This window comes from Mastigoproctus giganteus, chromosome 3, assembly GCF_048544385.1.
Source record: "Mastigoproctus giganteus isolate SK-2022 chromosome 3, ASM4854438v1, whole genome shotgun sequence".
Classification (NCBI taxonomy): Eukaryota; Metazoa; Arthropoda; class Arachnida; order Uropygi; family Thelyphonidae; genus Mastigoproctus; species Mastigoproctus giganteus.
The window spans coordinates 68610787-68628454 of NC_143577.1; the positions used below are offsets into that span (position 1 = coordinate 68610787).

General features: G+C 38.1%; 1 protein-coding gene across 1 annotated transcript in view; it reads left to right on the top strand.

Moving 5' to 3' along the window:
- eIF5B (eukaryotic translation initiation factor 5B) overlaps nucleotides 1-17668 on the top strand; it is a 609831-nt gene that overhangs the window by 184490 nt on the left and 407673 nt on the right. Inside the window, exon 10 of the mRNA XM_090369319.1 lies at nucleotides 2153-2559. Coding sequence (XP_090225445.1) covers nucleotides 2153-2559 — 407 coding nt within the window. The remainder of the gene's footprint in view (nucleotides 1-2152; nucleotides 2560-17668) is intronic.

The following is a 17668-nucleotide window of genomic DNA, read 5'->3' on the forward strand; positions in this document are numbered from 1 at the left end:
TGCCTAGGAAATGACCCCACTAGATGTCTGTAGGGAACTGCAGCCATGCTGCCTGCAAGGCTATCAGAATAGATGACAGTTGCGTGTCCATATGCCTTACTTCCCATTCCAAAACATCCCACAGTGTTCAATTGGAATGAGATCAGGCAAATTTGGAGGTGAATCAGGATGGATGACATCTTAACTGTTCCTTGAACCACTCATATACAGTGCGAGCCCGATGACACATTATAGTCTTGGAAGATCCCATTTCTGGATGTCGAAAAAATGCAACATGGCCAGGTGCATGTGGCCTCCAAAGAGCTGCCAGTAGACCAAACCATTGAAACGTTGGTCCTATGCACCAGGGCTTCTTGCCAGCAAAATGGGCACCATGCACATTGGGTACGTGGACTCATGTTGCTTGTGCCACACATGAAGCCATCCATCAGCATGTTGAATCAGGTATTTGGACCCATCTTAATATACTCAAATTCACATTTTAATTATGATGTGAATTTGAGTATATTAAGGCATACCTAACCACCTGAATCACTTGATAAACAGCCTAATTCTTTTAGCATCATTTGGCCTTACTGTTTCCAGTCCTCAAGTGTCCTACCAGTGTGTTGTTGATACCACAGCATTCTCCGTCGACGACGAATAGTAGTTAAGAGAGGCTGTCTCTTGGGTCATCTGCTGTGAGAACCCCATGAGTGTGCAGCATATCATTTAGGATATTGTTTGCATTCCCCATATTCTGTTGTGATGTAAACTGTTGCACAGTGACCTGTCGTTGAGCCTGTATACAATGAGCTACACCTTTTGCTCACCCTAAACATCCACCTTGTGTAATCCTTTATAGTTCTGTCGGTGGGAGATGGTTTCACATGTATGACACCATTTGTACACTTTAACTACAGTTGGCTGTGAGCGACTGACAAGACATGCCTTTTCCAACATGGAAGCACCTGACGCATAACCTATCATAGTCATGCTCCTTTGAAACTGTCATAGCTTTACTACATCCCATAACTACTAGTTTATCATTGACTTGCTTGGCAAAATCCAAATTACCACTGCTCTAGCATAGGAATCTGTTCAGCTTTTTATACTGTGAGCTGCGTGTGACACAGTCAATTGCAAATGTGGTGGTTGTAATTTAGTGATCACCGAGTGTATATCAATAACTCCAGCTAACCTGGTCAAAATGTTTCCTTGCACCTGACAGTACATTGTACTGTGTGCTTAGAATGAAGGATTTCTTATTTTATTTAAATTTTAAAAAATTTATTATGTAATATTTACTTAAGACGAAATGCTGCCACCTGTCTTTGAGAGAGTGCGTCCAGTGTGTCATAATTTTTGGAATGTAGAAAAATGTCATCATTCCAACCCTCAGCATTCTGAAAATTTGTAAATAATGATTGAAAAGTAAAAAGTTTGGAATTCATAACTAAAAGCAAACCCTTACTTTTATGCTGAGCCATAAATTAGAACAAATTTTAATTTTATAAGCAGGTTATGCATGTACATAAACTAACATCAACACAAGTAGAGAATAAATAAAACTGTGGCAAGTCTATAAACAAAAACCAAGTGTTGCAAAGAGTTCAATTACTGTGCCAATATTGAGTAGTTGTTAATTTCGTGTGTTTTTACTTTTGGCACACTTGTTTTATCGACTGCTCGTATGTGTTATGGCATAGTGCTTGGGTGCCTTTTGAACTTATATGCATATAGGCAGAGAACATGTTAAACTGCTATTAGTAGATTACTTCGTTCTCTACTTTCATTTCATAGTTATTAGTTGATCTTCCACATGCCACGAGCGCCTCTGTAGCCAGGTGGGCAGGAGCAGCAGTGCATAGCACACGCTTCTTTATTAGACCGCAGTTCGAGCCCATGACCACCAAATACGGAGGATGCGGAAAGGTCAGGGAATGACCACCGCATATCCCCGGAGCAATATGGCCTTAGTTGCTAATGCTCCTAAAAACCAAATAACGACAACAACATCCACATGCCGTGCAGAAAAAGACTTCTAGATTATAGAATTTAGTTTAAATTAAGTTGAATTAATGTTCATTAAATTTGTTAATTTTATTAGTTCCTTAAACCTAAGGAGGTTTTTGTTTAGATATTGAACTATGTATGCTTTTCTTTTTTAAAGAATCTGAACCCCCAAAAGTAGAAGTTCAAATAATTGGTCCTACGGATACTAAAGAAGGTTCCCCCAGTGATGATTCTAAAGCAACCGAAGAAGAAGAAGAAGTTAAGGAGTCATGGGAAGATGAAGATGATGTAAAAGATGCTTGGGATGAAACATCAGAAGATGAACATGTAGAGGATAAAGAAAAATTTCCAAAAAAAGAGGTAAAAGTTGTTAAACTCACAAAGGAGGTTGCAGTGAAAGATGAAAGTGAGGATGAGGAAGAAGAAGAAGAAGAAACAGAGTCTGAATCGGAAGAAGAAAGTTCTGAAGGTTCTGAATCAGAAGAAGAGTGTAGTGATGAAAGTGATGAAAACAAGAGTAAACAAGAAGAAAAACTTAGAGAAAAAGTGACCCAAAGAATTCAGGTAACATTAACAGAAAAAAATTAATATATTGTAACACATACAGTTATAAAATTAAAGGGATAAATGTTTTATTCATGCATAATCACTTTTTATGGACTAATCTCACTGTAGTGCATTCGTAACCAGTAAGCAGCCATGTACGCTTTAAAAACCATAAATGAGTGCTCAAAGTTCCCATCTGCTGTTAGGAGTTTAAAGAGCAATTGTATATTTCTTATTATATGAATTTAATTGGTTTTTAATTTAAATCCATGACTGTAGTACTTATTTAGCTATGTAATTCCAATCTATCTCCAAAAATTGTCAGAGTTTTTAGTGTACTTTCTGAAACCTGTGTATCTGCTCTCGCCCTGATATTTTTGTTTGCATACAGTCGAAACTAAATTCACTATGCCCATGTCTGGGGGTTGGGGTTATTTGAGCACCCTTATGGTGAACAGGTAATTTAATTTCTATTCATCTTCAAACAGAATGGCTATTATTCAATATAAGCACTTCCTTTTTAGAACTCATGTTTATGATCCAATGTGGTGTTTTTTTTCCAGTGTGGTGTACAATCCTTTAAGGGGATGGGTGAGCATGCACCATGACAAAGTTACTTGTCTTTCAGTCCTCCATCTTGAAAGATGGTTGCCATTTGAATTATTATTTGAATTTGAGTATATTATTTGGCCTTACTAAAAAGAGTTTAGAAAGTGTCTGAGCTCATTATAATCACCTTTGTGTAAACATCCTACTTCCTTTTATACTTGACAATTATTTCTTTGAGTAAATTCCACATCAATACTATATCATCACTGTTAGCTAATGGTTAGTCTACTTGAAGATTCTTGGTACATGAAGAGTCACTGCTGATAACAAATTAAGAGTATTACATTATGTTATAGAATTTCTAACATGTTGGTATAGTAAGCAGTTATCAGTAAATCCTGAAACCTAATGAATGAGTGGCCAACTCATGCGTAGTGTAATGCTTAAAATTCCCTCATGATAAGACATTCGGATTTACTGGTCCATTCTATATTTGTATTTGTTTATTATACTCATTACAGTGCTGTCGTTATTTTTTCCTGTTCTCACCATACTCTCCATTACTTGGAAAACCTATGTCAATTAGGCCAACTGTTTTAGAATCAGTGGGCTTAACCAAGAGCATAACTTCCCCACAACCCCATGCTCTGTGTTTTATGCATCCCTTGTGTCAAAGTGGGACTATGTTTCTGATATTTCTATAATGTCTCTGTTTTATGATTTAGCCAGTGGTAGTAATAATGCAGGCATGTACTACAAGAAAGCAAGCATATGAGCTTATGCAGTATCAGCCAAAAAAAAAAAAAAAAAAAATTCCCAGAATCATTCCCTCTAAATGTTTGTCCAGTTCCTCCTTAAATTTATTTAACCTATCAACTTACACAATGACAGATGGAAGTTTGGTCCAGCAATTAACCACCCGCTGGCTAAAGGCAAATTTCCGTACATCTATTCTACACATCTTCCCTCAATTTGAATTTATGCCACCTTAGGTTCATAATCTGAACAAGTGGAAGAATCCCATCAGAATTCAGCATGCTCAACCCATTCAAAGCGTTATACACTTCAATCAAATCACCTCGCAGGTGCCTAGTTTCCAGCCTCTGCAATTTGCAGAACAAGCATTTCTTGGTTAGAGGGGACCCCCTTCGTTCCCCTCACCAGTCTTGTTGCCCTTCTCTGTACATGCTGAAACAATTTCTCATCCTTCCTGAAATGAGGCCTCCAGACCTGTATGCAGTACTCAAGGCATAACCTGACCATTGCCTTATACAAAGGGATAATCAACTCCTTTTCTCTACTAGCAAAATTCCTGTGTATCATTGACAATACCCGATGACCTGCTCTGGCAGCCTGTCTGCATTGCTCAGAAAACTTCATATCTGACTGCATAATTACTCCCAGGTCTTTTTCATTTTCTACCACCCTAAGTGACCAGCCTCATCATTACTTTCGACTTTTCTCTGGGGTTATTTCTATCCATATGCAGTACTTTGCATTTGTCAATGTTAAACTTCAATTGCCACTTCTCAGCCCAGCTGCCCAAATTTTCTAGATCCTGTTGCAGTAGCACCCTGCCATTGCTGACATTAACAACCCTGCCAATCTTAGTATCATCAGTCGCCTCTGTTGGCAGGAGCAGCAGTGCATAGCATATATGCTTCTTGATTAGACCAAATGCAGAGGATGCGGAAAGGTCAGGGAATGACCGCCGCATATCCCCAGAGCAATATGGCCTTAGTTGCTAATGCTCCTAAAATAAAAAGCCAAATAACAAATTTGTTATTTGTTATTTGGAAATGCAGATGTTATATCACCTGCAAACTTTGACATTAAACCTGATATATCTTCAGCAATATCATTGATGAATATACAGAACAACAGTGGGCCTAACACTGAACCCGGAGGGGGGGGGACTCCACTAATAACATTAGTCCAAGAAGAGAAGCATCCATTGATTACCACTCTGTCTTCTCCCACTTAACCACCCTTTTATCCATTGTATCAACTTACCCTTAATACCATACTCCTCCAATTTGTACAGTAGTCTTCCATGTGCAACAGTGTCAAAAGCTTTCCTGAAATCGAAGAATATGATATTAGAATTATTTTTTGCATCCAGTTCCTTTGTAACCATATCATAGCATCCAATCAAATTTGTCAGACAAGAGTTTCCCTTAACAAACCCATGCTGTGTAAAAATTATTACAGCAGTCTTGTCTAGATCAGTGGTCTGGTCTCTAAATGTTTTTTGGTTGTGCGCACTTATTTAACTTAAAAGGGCTATTGCACACCCCAGAATAAAAAATTAAATACATAAGTTTAATATTTTTATTTATAAATCATTTACATACAAGTCATTATATCTAAAATCCCATAATTTTAAAAGATCACAAATGAAAAAAATATAAAACAAATTTAAATTGAAGTTCAAGCACAAAATGATATGAAATCATTCATGTAACAAGTGTAATAAATGTACTGTAACTGTTTGTTTTATTTATAAATAATTTACATGGTATGCATTATATCTAGAATCACATATAATTTGAAAAGATTGCAATCTAATTCGAAACAAAATTGAAATTAAAGTACAAAGTGATATAAATCAAATCAACAGCATTTTTTAGTGGGAAAAATGTGCTTGAATATTTTTCATTATAGTTGTTTATCTTGGTTTAATATTTTGGGAGAGAGCTACACGAAGATCTGGTTCCAAGTTAAGTTTATTCTAAATGTGATTTTAATAATAGTCATTGCAGAGAAAGTTGCCTCACGTAGGTACCTTGATCCAAATGGAAGGATTGCAACGCTCGCTCTGCTTACCAGATCACCCCATGGATCATCCAAGCACCCTACTTTGGAGACCACTGGTCTAGATGATCCCACAATGCATCTTTAACCAGTGACTCTATTATTTTCCCAGAACAGAAGTTGAAATAACTGTTCTGTAATTGCTCGTGTCACCTTTCAATTCCATTTTGTGAATTTGGGATACATTTGCACAACTCCAGTCTGTGGGGACTTCTGAGTTCCAGGATGCTCTCATAATTATGGCTAAGGGTTTTCTTAGTTGCTTTGCCGCCTCCTTTAATATAACTGGATAGATCCCATCCACCCCGGGTGCCTTTCTTATGTTTAACTTCAACAATTTCTCCTCCACTTTGGTCTCAGTTATTACAAAATCATTAAGCACCCTGTTACAGTTTGATAAACTTCCTGCATTTTCCTCAACTCCTCATATGTGAATGGGGGTGCAAATTGCTCATTCAGATTATCAGCTATCTGAGCAGAATCATCAACAGTCGAACCATTGATATCAAGACAAATAAATATTTCACCAATATTGGACAAATCTGATTGCTCCCCTTCCTTCTAGAGTTTATATAAGTAAAGAAGTCGTTTTTCTTAGCATTCTTTGCCAAAGATTTTTTGTAATCTACCATTGCTTGCCTAATCTCCTTTCTGACTTGATTACAGACTAGCTTATATCTGCCATAGGTTTCTATGTCACCTGATAATTTATATGCATCCCATGCATTTTCTTCCCTGCCACGAGTCTCATTGGTTCATCTGACATCCATTTAGGCCTAAAATTAAACTCTCAGCTGCTGAACTCAATGGCAGATCTCACTCCTCGGAATCGGGCAACCCAGCAGCAATCTCCAAGGCAGAATGCACTGGTCCCAAATGAACTAGTTATGGTTGGTGAGTCTATTGTCAGAGAGATGGGGAATGTGTTGTGTAAAAAGGATAGATGGAATAGGACCAGGGTATGTCTGCCAGGGTCAAAAGTTGACGTTGTGAAGCATATATCATTAAGGGCACAAAGAGTGATATTGTTGTACATATTGGCACAAATGACATTAAGTGTAGGAGATCTGCAGATTTACTTAACAAGTACAGGACAATGTTGCAAAAAAGTCGAGAGTTAAATTTGAAAGTGTCTGCAATTCTGCACAGACATGATAGGAGGGACTACGTGATGAGAGCCTTGTCAATCAATTCGGCCCTGGAGAGAATGTGCAAGGCTCATTTAGTAGAATTTTTTTTTCAGTGTGGTCTGTGCTTATTAACAGGAGAGACGGCTTCTACTGTGATGGGATACACTTAAATAGAAAGGGTGCAAGAATATTTGCTGATGCTATCGTGGCAGTGTTAGGTGGGTCGGAAAACTGCTAGCTTGGGGGGATTTGCAGAATAAAGGTTAAAAGTAGCTGCAGGCAGAGGTGAAGGTGATTCTTGCACTACTTCTATTAGAATAAGCAACGGCCTGTAGCGAGGGGTGTTGTGGGTTTCAGGGACTGATGGTAGTCATCGTGAAACAGGTGGGTATGTGGGATGTGTTAGGGTAACTAAGAATAAGAATATGTGCATGTATACTTGCATGTACACCAATGCTAGAAGTATAGAAAATAAATTTGATGAATTTGAAGTTTTGGTCAAGACATCAAAGGTGGATATTGTTGAGAGATGTGGTGTCACACAGATATTAGGAATGCAGAATTGGAATTTGTGGTACAATGTGTACAGACAGGATATGTAAGGGATTACGCTGTTAATTAAGAAAAACATAAAATCAAAAGAAGTGCATCCAGATGATATAGATGGACAGTGCACTGTTGAGTCAGTTTGGTGTGGCATAAGCACTGCAAAAGCAAAAATAAGAGTAGGAGTGTTGTTATAGGCCTAATGACTCGAATGAGTACAATGAACAATTGTTCAGAGAAATAGAGAGGGCTAGCAAATCAGAATATCTTATAATGCGGGATTTTTACTTCCCAGATATTGACTGGAATTTGTGGGTTGGTCACTCGCACACTAGTAAGACTTTTGTGTATTTATTGGATGATTGTTTTCTGCAGCAGCAGCATGTTTGAGAGGCAACACGGAGGGTAATACTCTTGATCTGGTTATCAGCAGTGATCATTTGTGTATTAAGAATTTGTAGATAAAGGAAATACTAAGTGGCAGTGATCACAGTGTACTGATGTGGGATTTACTTAAAGATATAATTACCATCAGGTGTAAAGGAAAGGGTTTTTGCTTCCTTAAAGGTGACTACAGTGGTCTTAGTTTTTAAATTCTGTACAGTGGGATCAACTGATGATATTAGCAACAGCAAATTCTAAGTGAGATGCATTCAAGGAATTAATCTTGGATACTACTAAAAGTTTCATACCTATTAAGAAATATTGTTCAAGATTTAAACCTAAATGGTTGTCAAATGAAGTATCTGCCATAGGTTTCTGTGTCAGAGAAGCAACTCTTGGCAGAGAAGGAATTTGCATGGGATGCATATAAATTACAGGGGACACAGAAGCCTATGGCAGATATAAGCTAGTCTGTAATCAACTCACAAAGGAGGTTAGGCAGGCGAAGGCAAATTACAAGACATCTTTGGTAAAGGATGTTAAGAAAAACACCAAGGATTTTTTTTACTTATATAAACTCTAAAAGGAAGGGGGTGAATCTGATTGGTCCACTTGATATCGATGGTTTGACTGTTGATGATCCTTCTCAGATAGCAAACAAACAATGAGTATTTTCAATCTACATTCATACATGAGTAGTTAAGGATTGAAAATGACAGAAGGTTATTAAATTGTAGCAGGGTGCTTAATGATTTTGTAATAACTGAGAGCAAAGTGGAGGAGAAATCGTTGAAGTTAAATATAAGAAAGGCACCTGGGGTGTGGGATCTATCCAGTTATATTAAAGGAGGCGGCAAAGGAAGTAAGCAAACCCTTAGCCATAATTATGTGAGCATCCTTGGACTCGTGGGGAGGTCCCCACGGACTGGAGATGTGCAAATGTATCCCCAATTCAAAATGGGGGATCGAAGAGTTACACGATATAAATTATCAAGCGACACAGAAGCCTATGATATATATATAAGCTAGTCTGTAATCAAGTCACAAAGGAGGTTAGGCAGGCGAAGGCAGATTACGAGAAATCTTAGGCAGAGGATGCTAAGAAAAACAGCAAGGATTTCTTTACTTATATAAACCCTAAAAGGAAGGGAATGAATCTGATTGGTCCACTTGATATCAGTGGTTGGACTGTTGATGATCCTGCTCGGATAGAAAACAAACTGAATGAGTATTTTGCATCTACATTCACACAAAAGGAGTTATTCAAGTTTGAAAATGCCACAAGATTATCAAATTGTAACAGTGTTCTTAAGGATTTTTTAATAACCGAGAACAAAGTGGAGGAGAAATTGTTGAAGTTAACCATAAGAAAGGCACCTGTGGTGGATGGGATCTATCCAGTTATATTAAAGGAGGTGGTAAAGGAAGTAAGCAAACCTTTTTATAAGAGCATCCTTGGACTCAGGGGAGGTCCCCACGGACTGGAGATGTGTAAATGTGTCCCCAGTTCACAAAGGGGGATCGAAGGGCGACACGAGTAATTACAGACCAGTTAGTTTTATTTCTGTTCTGGGTAAAATAATGAAGTCACTGGTTAAAGATGCATTGCAGGATCATCTAGACAAGACTGCAGCATTAATTCAGACACAGCATGGGTTTGTTAAGGGATAGTCTTGTCTGACAAATTTGATAGGATATTATGATGTGGTTACAAAGGAACTGGATGCAAAAAATAATTTTGATATCACATATTTGGATTTCAGGAAAGCTTTTGACACTGTTATGCATGGAAGACTATTGTACAAATTGGAGCAGAATGGTATTAAGGGTAAGTTGCTACAATGGATAAAAGGATGGTTGAGTGGGAAAAGACAGAGGGTGGTGATCAGTGAGTGCTGCTGTTTGTGGACTAATGTTATTAGTGGAGTCCCACAGGGTTCGGTGTTGGGTCCACTGTTGTTTTTTATATTTATCAATGATATTGATGTATATCAGGCTAAATATCGAAGTTTGCAGATGGTACAAAGGTTGGCAGGGTTATTAATGACAGTAATGGCAGTGTGTTACTGCAACAGGATCTAGAAAATTTTGGAAGATGGGCTGAGAAGTGGCAACTGAAGTTAAACATTGACAAATGCAAAGTACTGCATATGGGTAGATGTAACCCCAGAGAAATGTACCAACTGTGTGGTACTACACTTAAGGAGGTAGAAAATGAAAAAACCTGGGAGTAATTGTGCAGTCAGATATGAAGTTTTCTGAGCAATGCAGAATGGCTGCCGGGGTAGGTCATGGAGTGTTGTCAATGATATACGGGAATTTTGTTAGCAGGGAAAAGGAGATGATTGTCTCACTGGATAAGGCAATGGGGAGGCCACGCCTTGAGTACTGCGTGCAGGTCTGGAGGTCTCATTTTAGGAAGGATGTAGATTTGCTTGAGCGAGTACAGAGAAGGGCAACAAGATTGGTGAGGGGAATGAAGGAATCCTCTTACCAAGAGAGGCTTAAGTTCTGCAAATTGCAGCGGCTGGAGAATAGGCACCTGTGACGCGATCTGATTGAGGTGTATAAGGCTGGGTTGAGCACGCCGAATTCTGATGGGTTTCTTTCACTTGTTCAGATTACGAACCTAAGGGGGCATAAATTGAAATTGAGGAAGGACAGATGTAGAATAGATGCGCGAAATTTTCATTTAGCCAGTGGGTGGTTAATTGCTGGAACAAACTTCCATCTGTCGTTGTGGAAGTTGATAGGTCAAATAAATTTAAGGAGGAACTGGCCAAATATTTAGAGGGGATTGTTTTGTAATTTTTTTTTTTTTTTTTTTGGCTGATGTTGCATAAGCTCATACGCTTGCTTTCCTGCTTCACATGTCACTACTACAAGTAATTACAAGTAAGACACTACTACAAGTAATTACAGACCAGTCAGTTTAACTTCTGTTCCGAATACAATAATGGAGTCACTGGTTAAAGATGCATTGCATGATCATCTAGACAAGACTGCAGCAATAATTCAGACACAGCATGGGTTTGTTAAGGGAAAGCCTTGTCTAACAAATTTGATTGGATATTATGATGTGGTTACAAAGGAACTGGATGCAAAAAATAATTTTGATATCATATACTTGGATTTCAGGAATGCTTTTGATGCTGTTGCACATGGAAGACTACTGTATAGATTGGAGCAGAATGGTATTAAGGGTAAGTTGCTACAATGGATAAAAGGATGGTTGTGTGGAAGAATACAGAGGGGGGGTAATCAATGTGCGCTGCTTTAAGTGGACTAATGTTATTAGTGGAGTCGGGGTTTGATGTTAGGTCCACTGTAGTTTTGTATATTTATCAATGATATTGATGAAGATATATATCAGGCTTAGTGTTGAAGTTTACAGAAGATACAAAGGTTGGCAGGGTTGTTATTGACAGTAATGGCAGTTGCTACTGCAACAGGATCTAGAAGATTTGGGAAGATGGGCTGAGAAGTGGCAACTGAAGTTTAACATTGACAAATGCAAAGTACTGCATATCGGTAGAAGTAACCCCAGAGGAAAGTACCAAATGTGTGGTACTGTACTTAAGGTGGTAGAAAATGAAAAAGATCTGGGAGTAATTGTGCAGTCAGATATGAAGTTTTCTGAGCAATGCAGACAAGACAGGTCTTGGGGTTTTGTCAATGATATACAGGAATTTTGCTATCAGGGAAAAGGAAGTGATTGTCCCCTCTGTATAAGACAATGGTCAGGCCATGCCTTGAGTACTGCGTACAGTTCTGGAGGCCTCATTTTATGAAGGATATAGATTTAATTGAAAGTGTACAGAGAAGGGCAATGAGATTGGTGAGGGGAATGAAGGAATCCTCTTAAGAAGAGAGGCTTAAGTTCTGTAAATTGCAGCGGCTGGAGAATAGGTACCTGTGAGGCGATCTGATTGAGGTATATACGGCCTTGAATGGGTTGAGCACACTTAATTCTGGTGAGATCCTTCCACTTGGTTAGATTACGAACCTACAGGGGCATGAATTCAAATTGAGGACAGACAGCTATAGAATAGATGTGTGGAATGCCTTTAGCCAGCGGGTGGTTAATTGCTGGAACAAACTTCCATCTATTGTTGTGGAAGTTGATAGGTTAAATAAATTTAAGGAAGAACTGGACAAACATTTAGAGGGAATGGTTGTGCGAAAAATTTTTTTTTTTTTTTTTTTTTTTGGTTGATGCTGCACAAGCTCATGCTTGCTTTCTTGCATCACATGCTACTACTACTACTACCACCAAACCTTGAATAATATTTCTTAATTGGTATGAAAACCTAGTAGCTTCAACGATTAGTTCCTTTAATGCTTTCAACTAAAATTATTCTGTTGCTAAGATCATCAGTTGGTCCCACTGTACAGAAGCAAAAACCCTTCCCTTTACCCTTGATGGTAATTATATCTTTAAGTAAATCCCACATCAGTACACTGGGATCACTGCCACTTAGTATTTCCTTTATCTACAAATTCTTAATACACGAATGATCACTGCTGATAACCAGATCAAGAGTATTACCGTCCCTGGTTACCTCTCAACCATGCTGCTGCAGAAAACAATCATCCAATAAATACACAAGTCTTACTAGTGTGCGAGTGACCAACCCAAAAATTCCAGTCAATATCTGGGAAGTAAAAATCCCCAATTATAAGATATACTGATTTACTAGCCCTCTCTATTTCTCTGAACAATTGTTCATTGTGATCAACCCACAAGTTCCAGTCAATATCTGGGAAGTTAAAATCCCCCATTATTACAGATCAAGAGTATTACACTCTCTGGTTGCCTTGCAAACATGCTGCTTCAGAAAACAATCAAGTAAATGCACAAAAGTCTGGCTAGTGTTTGAGTGACCAACCCACAAGTTCTGGTCAATATCTGGGAAGTTAAAATCTCGCAAAATAACACAATCTTATTTACTGGCCATTCTATTTCTCTGTAAAATTGTTGTATTCATTCGTCGTTAGGCCTACAACAAACTCTTATCCTCATTTTTGCTTTCCCAGTGTCACACCAAACTGACTCAACATTGCACTGTTCATCTGCCAACTGAATTCACTTCCTTAGATTTTGTATTTCTTAATTCACAGCAGAACTCCTCCCTTCCTTACCTGTCTATCCTTTCTGTACACATTGTATTCCTCAGTTTCCAATTCTGAACTGTTTATATCTGTGTATGACACAATGTCTGATATCCCAACAATACTGCCTTTTGATGTCTTGACCTGCTCTCTTCAAATTTATTTTCTGTACTTCTAGCATTGGTGTACATGCACCTATTCTTATTCATAGTTACCCTAACACAGCCCATGTATTTATTTGTTTCATGATGACTTCCACCAGTTCTTAAATCATTAGCAACCTACCCACCAGGCCCCTGCTCATTCTAATAAAAGAATGCAAGAATCACATTCACCTCTGCCTGCGGCTACTGTTAACCTTTTAGTCTGTGAATCTCCCTAAGCTAGCAGTTTTCTGATCCACCCTAACACTGTCTCGATAGCATCAGCAAACACTCTTGCACCCCTTCTATTTAAGTGTATGTTATCCCTGTAGAAGCAGTCTCTCCTGTTAACAAGCACAGACCACGTTGAGAAAAATTCTACCCTATGAGCCTTGCACAATCCCTGCAGGGCCAAATTGATTGACAAGGCTCTCATCATATACTCCCTCCTATCGTTTCTGGGCAGAATCGCAGACACTTTCAAATTTAGCAGTAGCTTGCTACTTTTTTTTTTTTTTTTTTCAGCATTGAGCTGTACTTGTTAAATAAATCTGCAGGTCTCCTACTCTTAATGTCATTAGTGCCAGTGTGTACAACCTTTGTACACATTGGCACTAATGTACAAACAATATCACCCTTTGTGCCCTTAAAAGATGATATGTTCTTCAACATCATCAACTTTTGCCCCTGGGAGACATATCCTTGTCCTATTCCACCTATCCTTTTTACACAATATGTTACCTGTCTTCCTAACAATAACTAACTCCTGTGGGACCATTCTGTCTTGAAGATTGCCACTGTTTTGCCTGATGCACAAGAGTGAGCTCTGGTGTTGAGTTGGGCAATAGAGCTTGATGGGTCCCCCATCTTAATACCTTCAAGGGCATCTACCGGACTCTTCCAACTCTCATAATCGCCCATCAGAATGCTGAGTTGGCACCTAATTTCTTGACACTCTGTCAAGAAATTAGTGCATGCAAATACCTCCTCCTCCTCCTTGGCTAGATCATGTCCTGTTCCAGAGTGTTCTGCAAACATTGTACAAGTTGCACATTTTAGGCTATTGATGCATTGGAGAATTACCCCCCTTGGTTCTCTGCCCCTCCCCCCAGTCATGGCACTCCTACTTTGTGCCAGTTGCTTTCCTGCTCTAGTTTGGAGCGTGATATTGAAATTAACAATGAAAATTAATAAGATTAATAAAGTTAATTAATTATCAATACTACACCATCTAATAGATTCCTAAATGCAGTGATATGTATTAAGCTATCTAGTTTTAGGTTAGAGCTACCTATTTATCACAATTAAAAATTTGAATTCCCTACCACTCACTCTAAATGAAACAATAGCTGCAAGATTGGAATGAAACAGCGGTTTTGCGTATATTAAGTAGTTACATACAAAAAACTATCTATATTAAAAATAAAAATAACGAGTGTAACTAGAACTGTAAAGTACATTATAATGACAATTAAGTAAATAAAATAGTAAAACACTGATATTTTTTGGTGCTTGTAATTCACAGCTGGAACTTGTAAAGACAATAAGTGCCCTCTCTTCATATTCATCAAATTTATTTATTATTCTCCATTGCCTTTGTGTAAAGCAAGTGTATACAGTCAGTTCTGCTTTAACGCGGTACATGTGTTCCTAAAAATTTCTGCGTTATAGAATTTCATGCATTAAAAACGACACGGCTTATGGGAAAAATAGGAACGGGGCAGAGCACTAAAAAAAAAAGTTATAAAGCCCAATAAAATTGCTAACACAGGTTTAATTCACAACTTAAATTTCTTAATTAAATAAATATTACAGTAAATATAGCATGTTACTTCGACAAGATATAAAGTTTGCTTGATTGGTATATCTGTTCACTGATATATATATATATATATATTTTTTTTTTTTTTTTTTTTATTGCAAAATTTAAAACAGTAAACAAGATAAGCAATCAATAACGATGAAGACAGGATGCACAAATTGCACAAGTGAGACAAGTTTATGAAGATTTAAAAATAGGAAAGAAGGGAAGATTCTGAAAATTTATTAGTTTTTTATGTGATTGAAGATTTCATGGAAGAGGAAACATATTTCGCCATAATAACGTAAAACCCCATTTCCCCAAAACGTAAACACATTCTGGCTATCAGTATTATCTTGAATGCAGTAAGATTGAGTTTACTACTCATTTGTAATTAGATTGAACTAACTGAAAAGTCATATAAACAGGGAACTGCAAATTGTTTTTCTTTTGTGGTAGTTGACCTCCAGAAATATGCTCCTCCGTTCACTCTGTCACATCTCACATGATTTCTGTTTGAAAAATTTTGAAACAGAAAAAAAAAGACACACAGCAATGACAACTGTGTGTCTCTGACCAATACAACCACAATAAATGGGAAATATAGCTCTCACACGTTTGACATTTTTTAAGCTTCGTAAACTTGTATGTATTGCTGTGCAAGCTTGGTGCATTCAGCTTGGTGCCGAGTTTTGCATTCCCCTAGTGTTTACCCACAGATGAAATTGCGCATGAGCTAATGTGAAAATTGCGTTATACTTGCATTGTTCCCTAATATATCAGTCGCATTGGAGCAAATTCACGTTGCACATTATAGCAGAACTGACTGTATGTGTCTTTTTGTGTTGTTAATAACTCTGATATATCCCATATACAGTTGGCCCCTGAACAATGTGGGGGTTAGAGGCACCGATTCCCCACGCAGTCGAAAATCCGCATATAACTTTCGATTCTCCAAAAACTTAACTACCAATAGCCTACTGTTGACTGGAAGCCTTACCGATAACATAAACAGTCCATTAACACATATTTTGTATGTTATATGTATTATACACTGTATTCTTACAATAAAGTAAGCTAGAGAAAAGAAAATCTTATTAAGAAAATCATAAGGAAGAGAAAAAAATACAGTACAGAAAATAAATACAGTACAGTCAGTCCTCGTATAACACGTGTTTACATTACACGAATTCGATCATACACGATTTATAAAAAAAGGAATGATATCTTATATAACACGAACCAAATTTGCTTATGCACGATTCGCCTTTGTGTTTACAAGAAATGGCAGTCGAACGCGGAATTACCCCAACTGAATGCAACACGATAGGAATGAAGAGGAGATTCTGAAAATGTATTTGTTTTTTATATCAGTGAAGGGGAAACACATTTCACCATAATAACTTAAAATTCCAGCTATCGGTATTGTTGCGAATGCAATTAGATCGAGTTTACTACCAGTTTATAACAGATTCCACTAGCAGAAATGCAACTGGAAATTGTTTTTATTGCTTTATGGTAGTAACCCCTAAATGTGTGCTTTAGTAAAATGTGAGGTGTTAATAATGTATCTCTGCCTTTATGGTGTTGTCTTGTTTATTCAGTTGCTACATGCGCGCAGCTTTGTTTATGTGTATGAAGCGTGCCTCCTCGTTTTGTAATTGTGGTTTATTCCCTAAAAATGAGTAAAGCATTAGCATTAGTAGAGGCATTTGATGCAAGAAAGCAAGCTTATGCAGCATCAGCCAAAAAAAAAAAAAAAACCCACTTCCACTTCACCCCTCTGTTCGTTCAAAATACCTGTCCAGCTGAGCCTTAAACTTATTTAGGCTCAACCTCCACCACAAGGGATGGAAGTCTGTTCCACCAACCAACCAACCACCCGCTGGCTAAAGGCAAATTTCCACACGTCTATCCTACATCTGTCTTTCCTCAATTTGAATTTATGCCCTCTCAGGTGATTTTTCTGAGCTAGAGGAAGAATCCCATCAGCATTGAGCATGCTTAAACCATTCAAGGCTTTATACACCTCTATCAGATCACCTCGCTGGTGCCTAGTCTACAGACACTGTAATTTGCAAAAGTAAGCCTTTCTTCGTAAGAGCACCCCTTTGTTCCATTCACTAATCTTGTTGCCCTTCTCTGTACTCATTCCAGCAGCTCTACATCCTTCTTGAAATGAGGCCTCTCTGTCTTCTCCCCCTCAACCACCCCTTTATCCCTAGCAGCAATTTGCCTCCAATGTCACACTGCCCCAATTTGTGTAGCAGTCTTCCATGTGCAACAGTATCAAAAGCCTTTCTAAGATCCAAGTATATAATATCAAAGTTATTTCCTGCATCCAGTTCTTTTGTGACTGCATCATAGTATCCAATCAAGTTGGTCAGGCAAGACTTCCCCTTAACAAAACCATGCTGTGTCTGAGCTATAACTGAAGTCTTGTCTAAATGATCCTGCAGTGCTTCTTTAACCAGTGCCTCCATTAATTTTCCTGGAACAGAAGTTAAGCTCACAGGTCTATAATTACTTGTGTCAGCCTTTGATCCTCCTTTGTGAATTTGAGTCACAATCGCACATTTCCAGTCTATAGGTACCTCCCCTGAGTCCAAGGAAGCTCTCATAATTATGGCTAAGGGTTTGCTTACTTC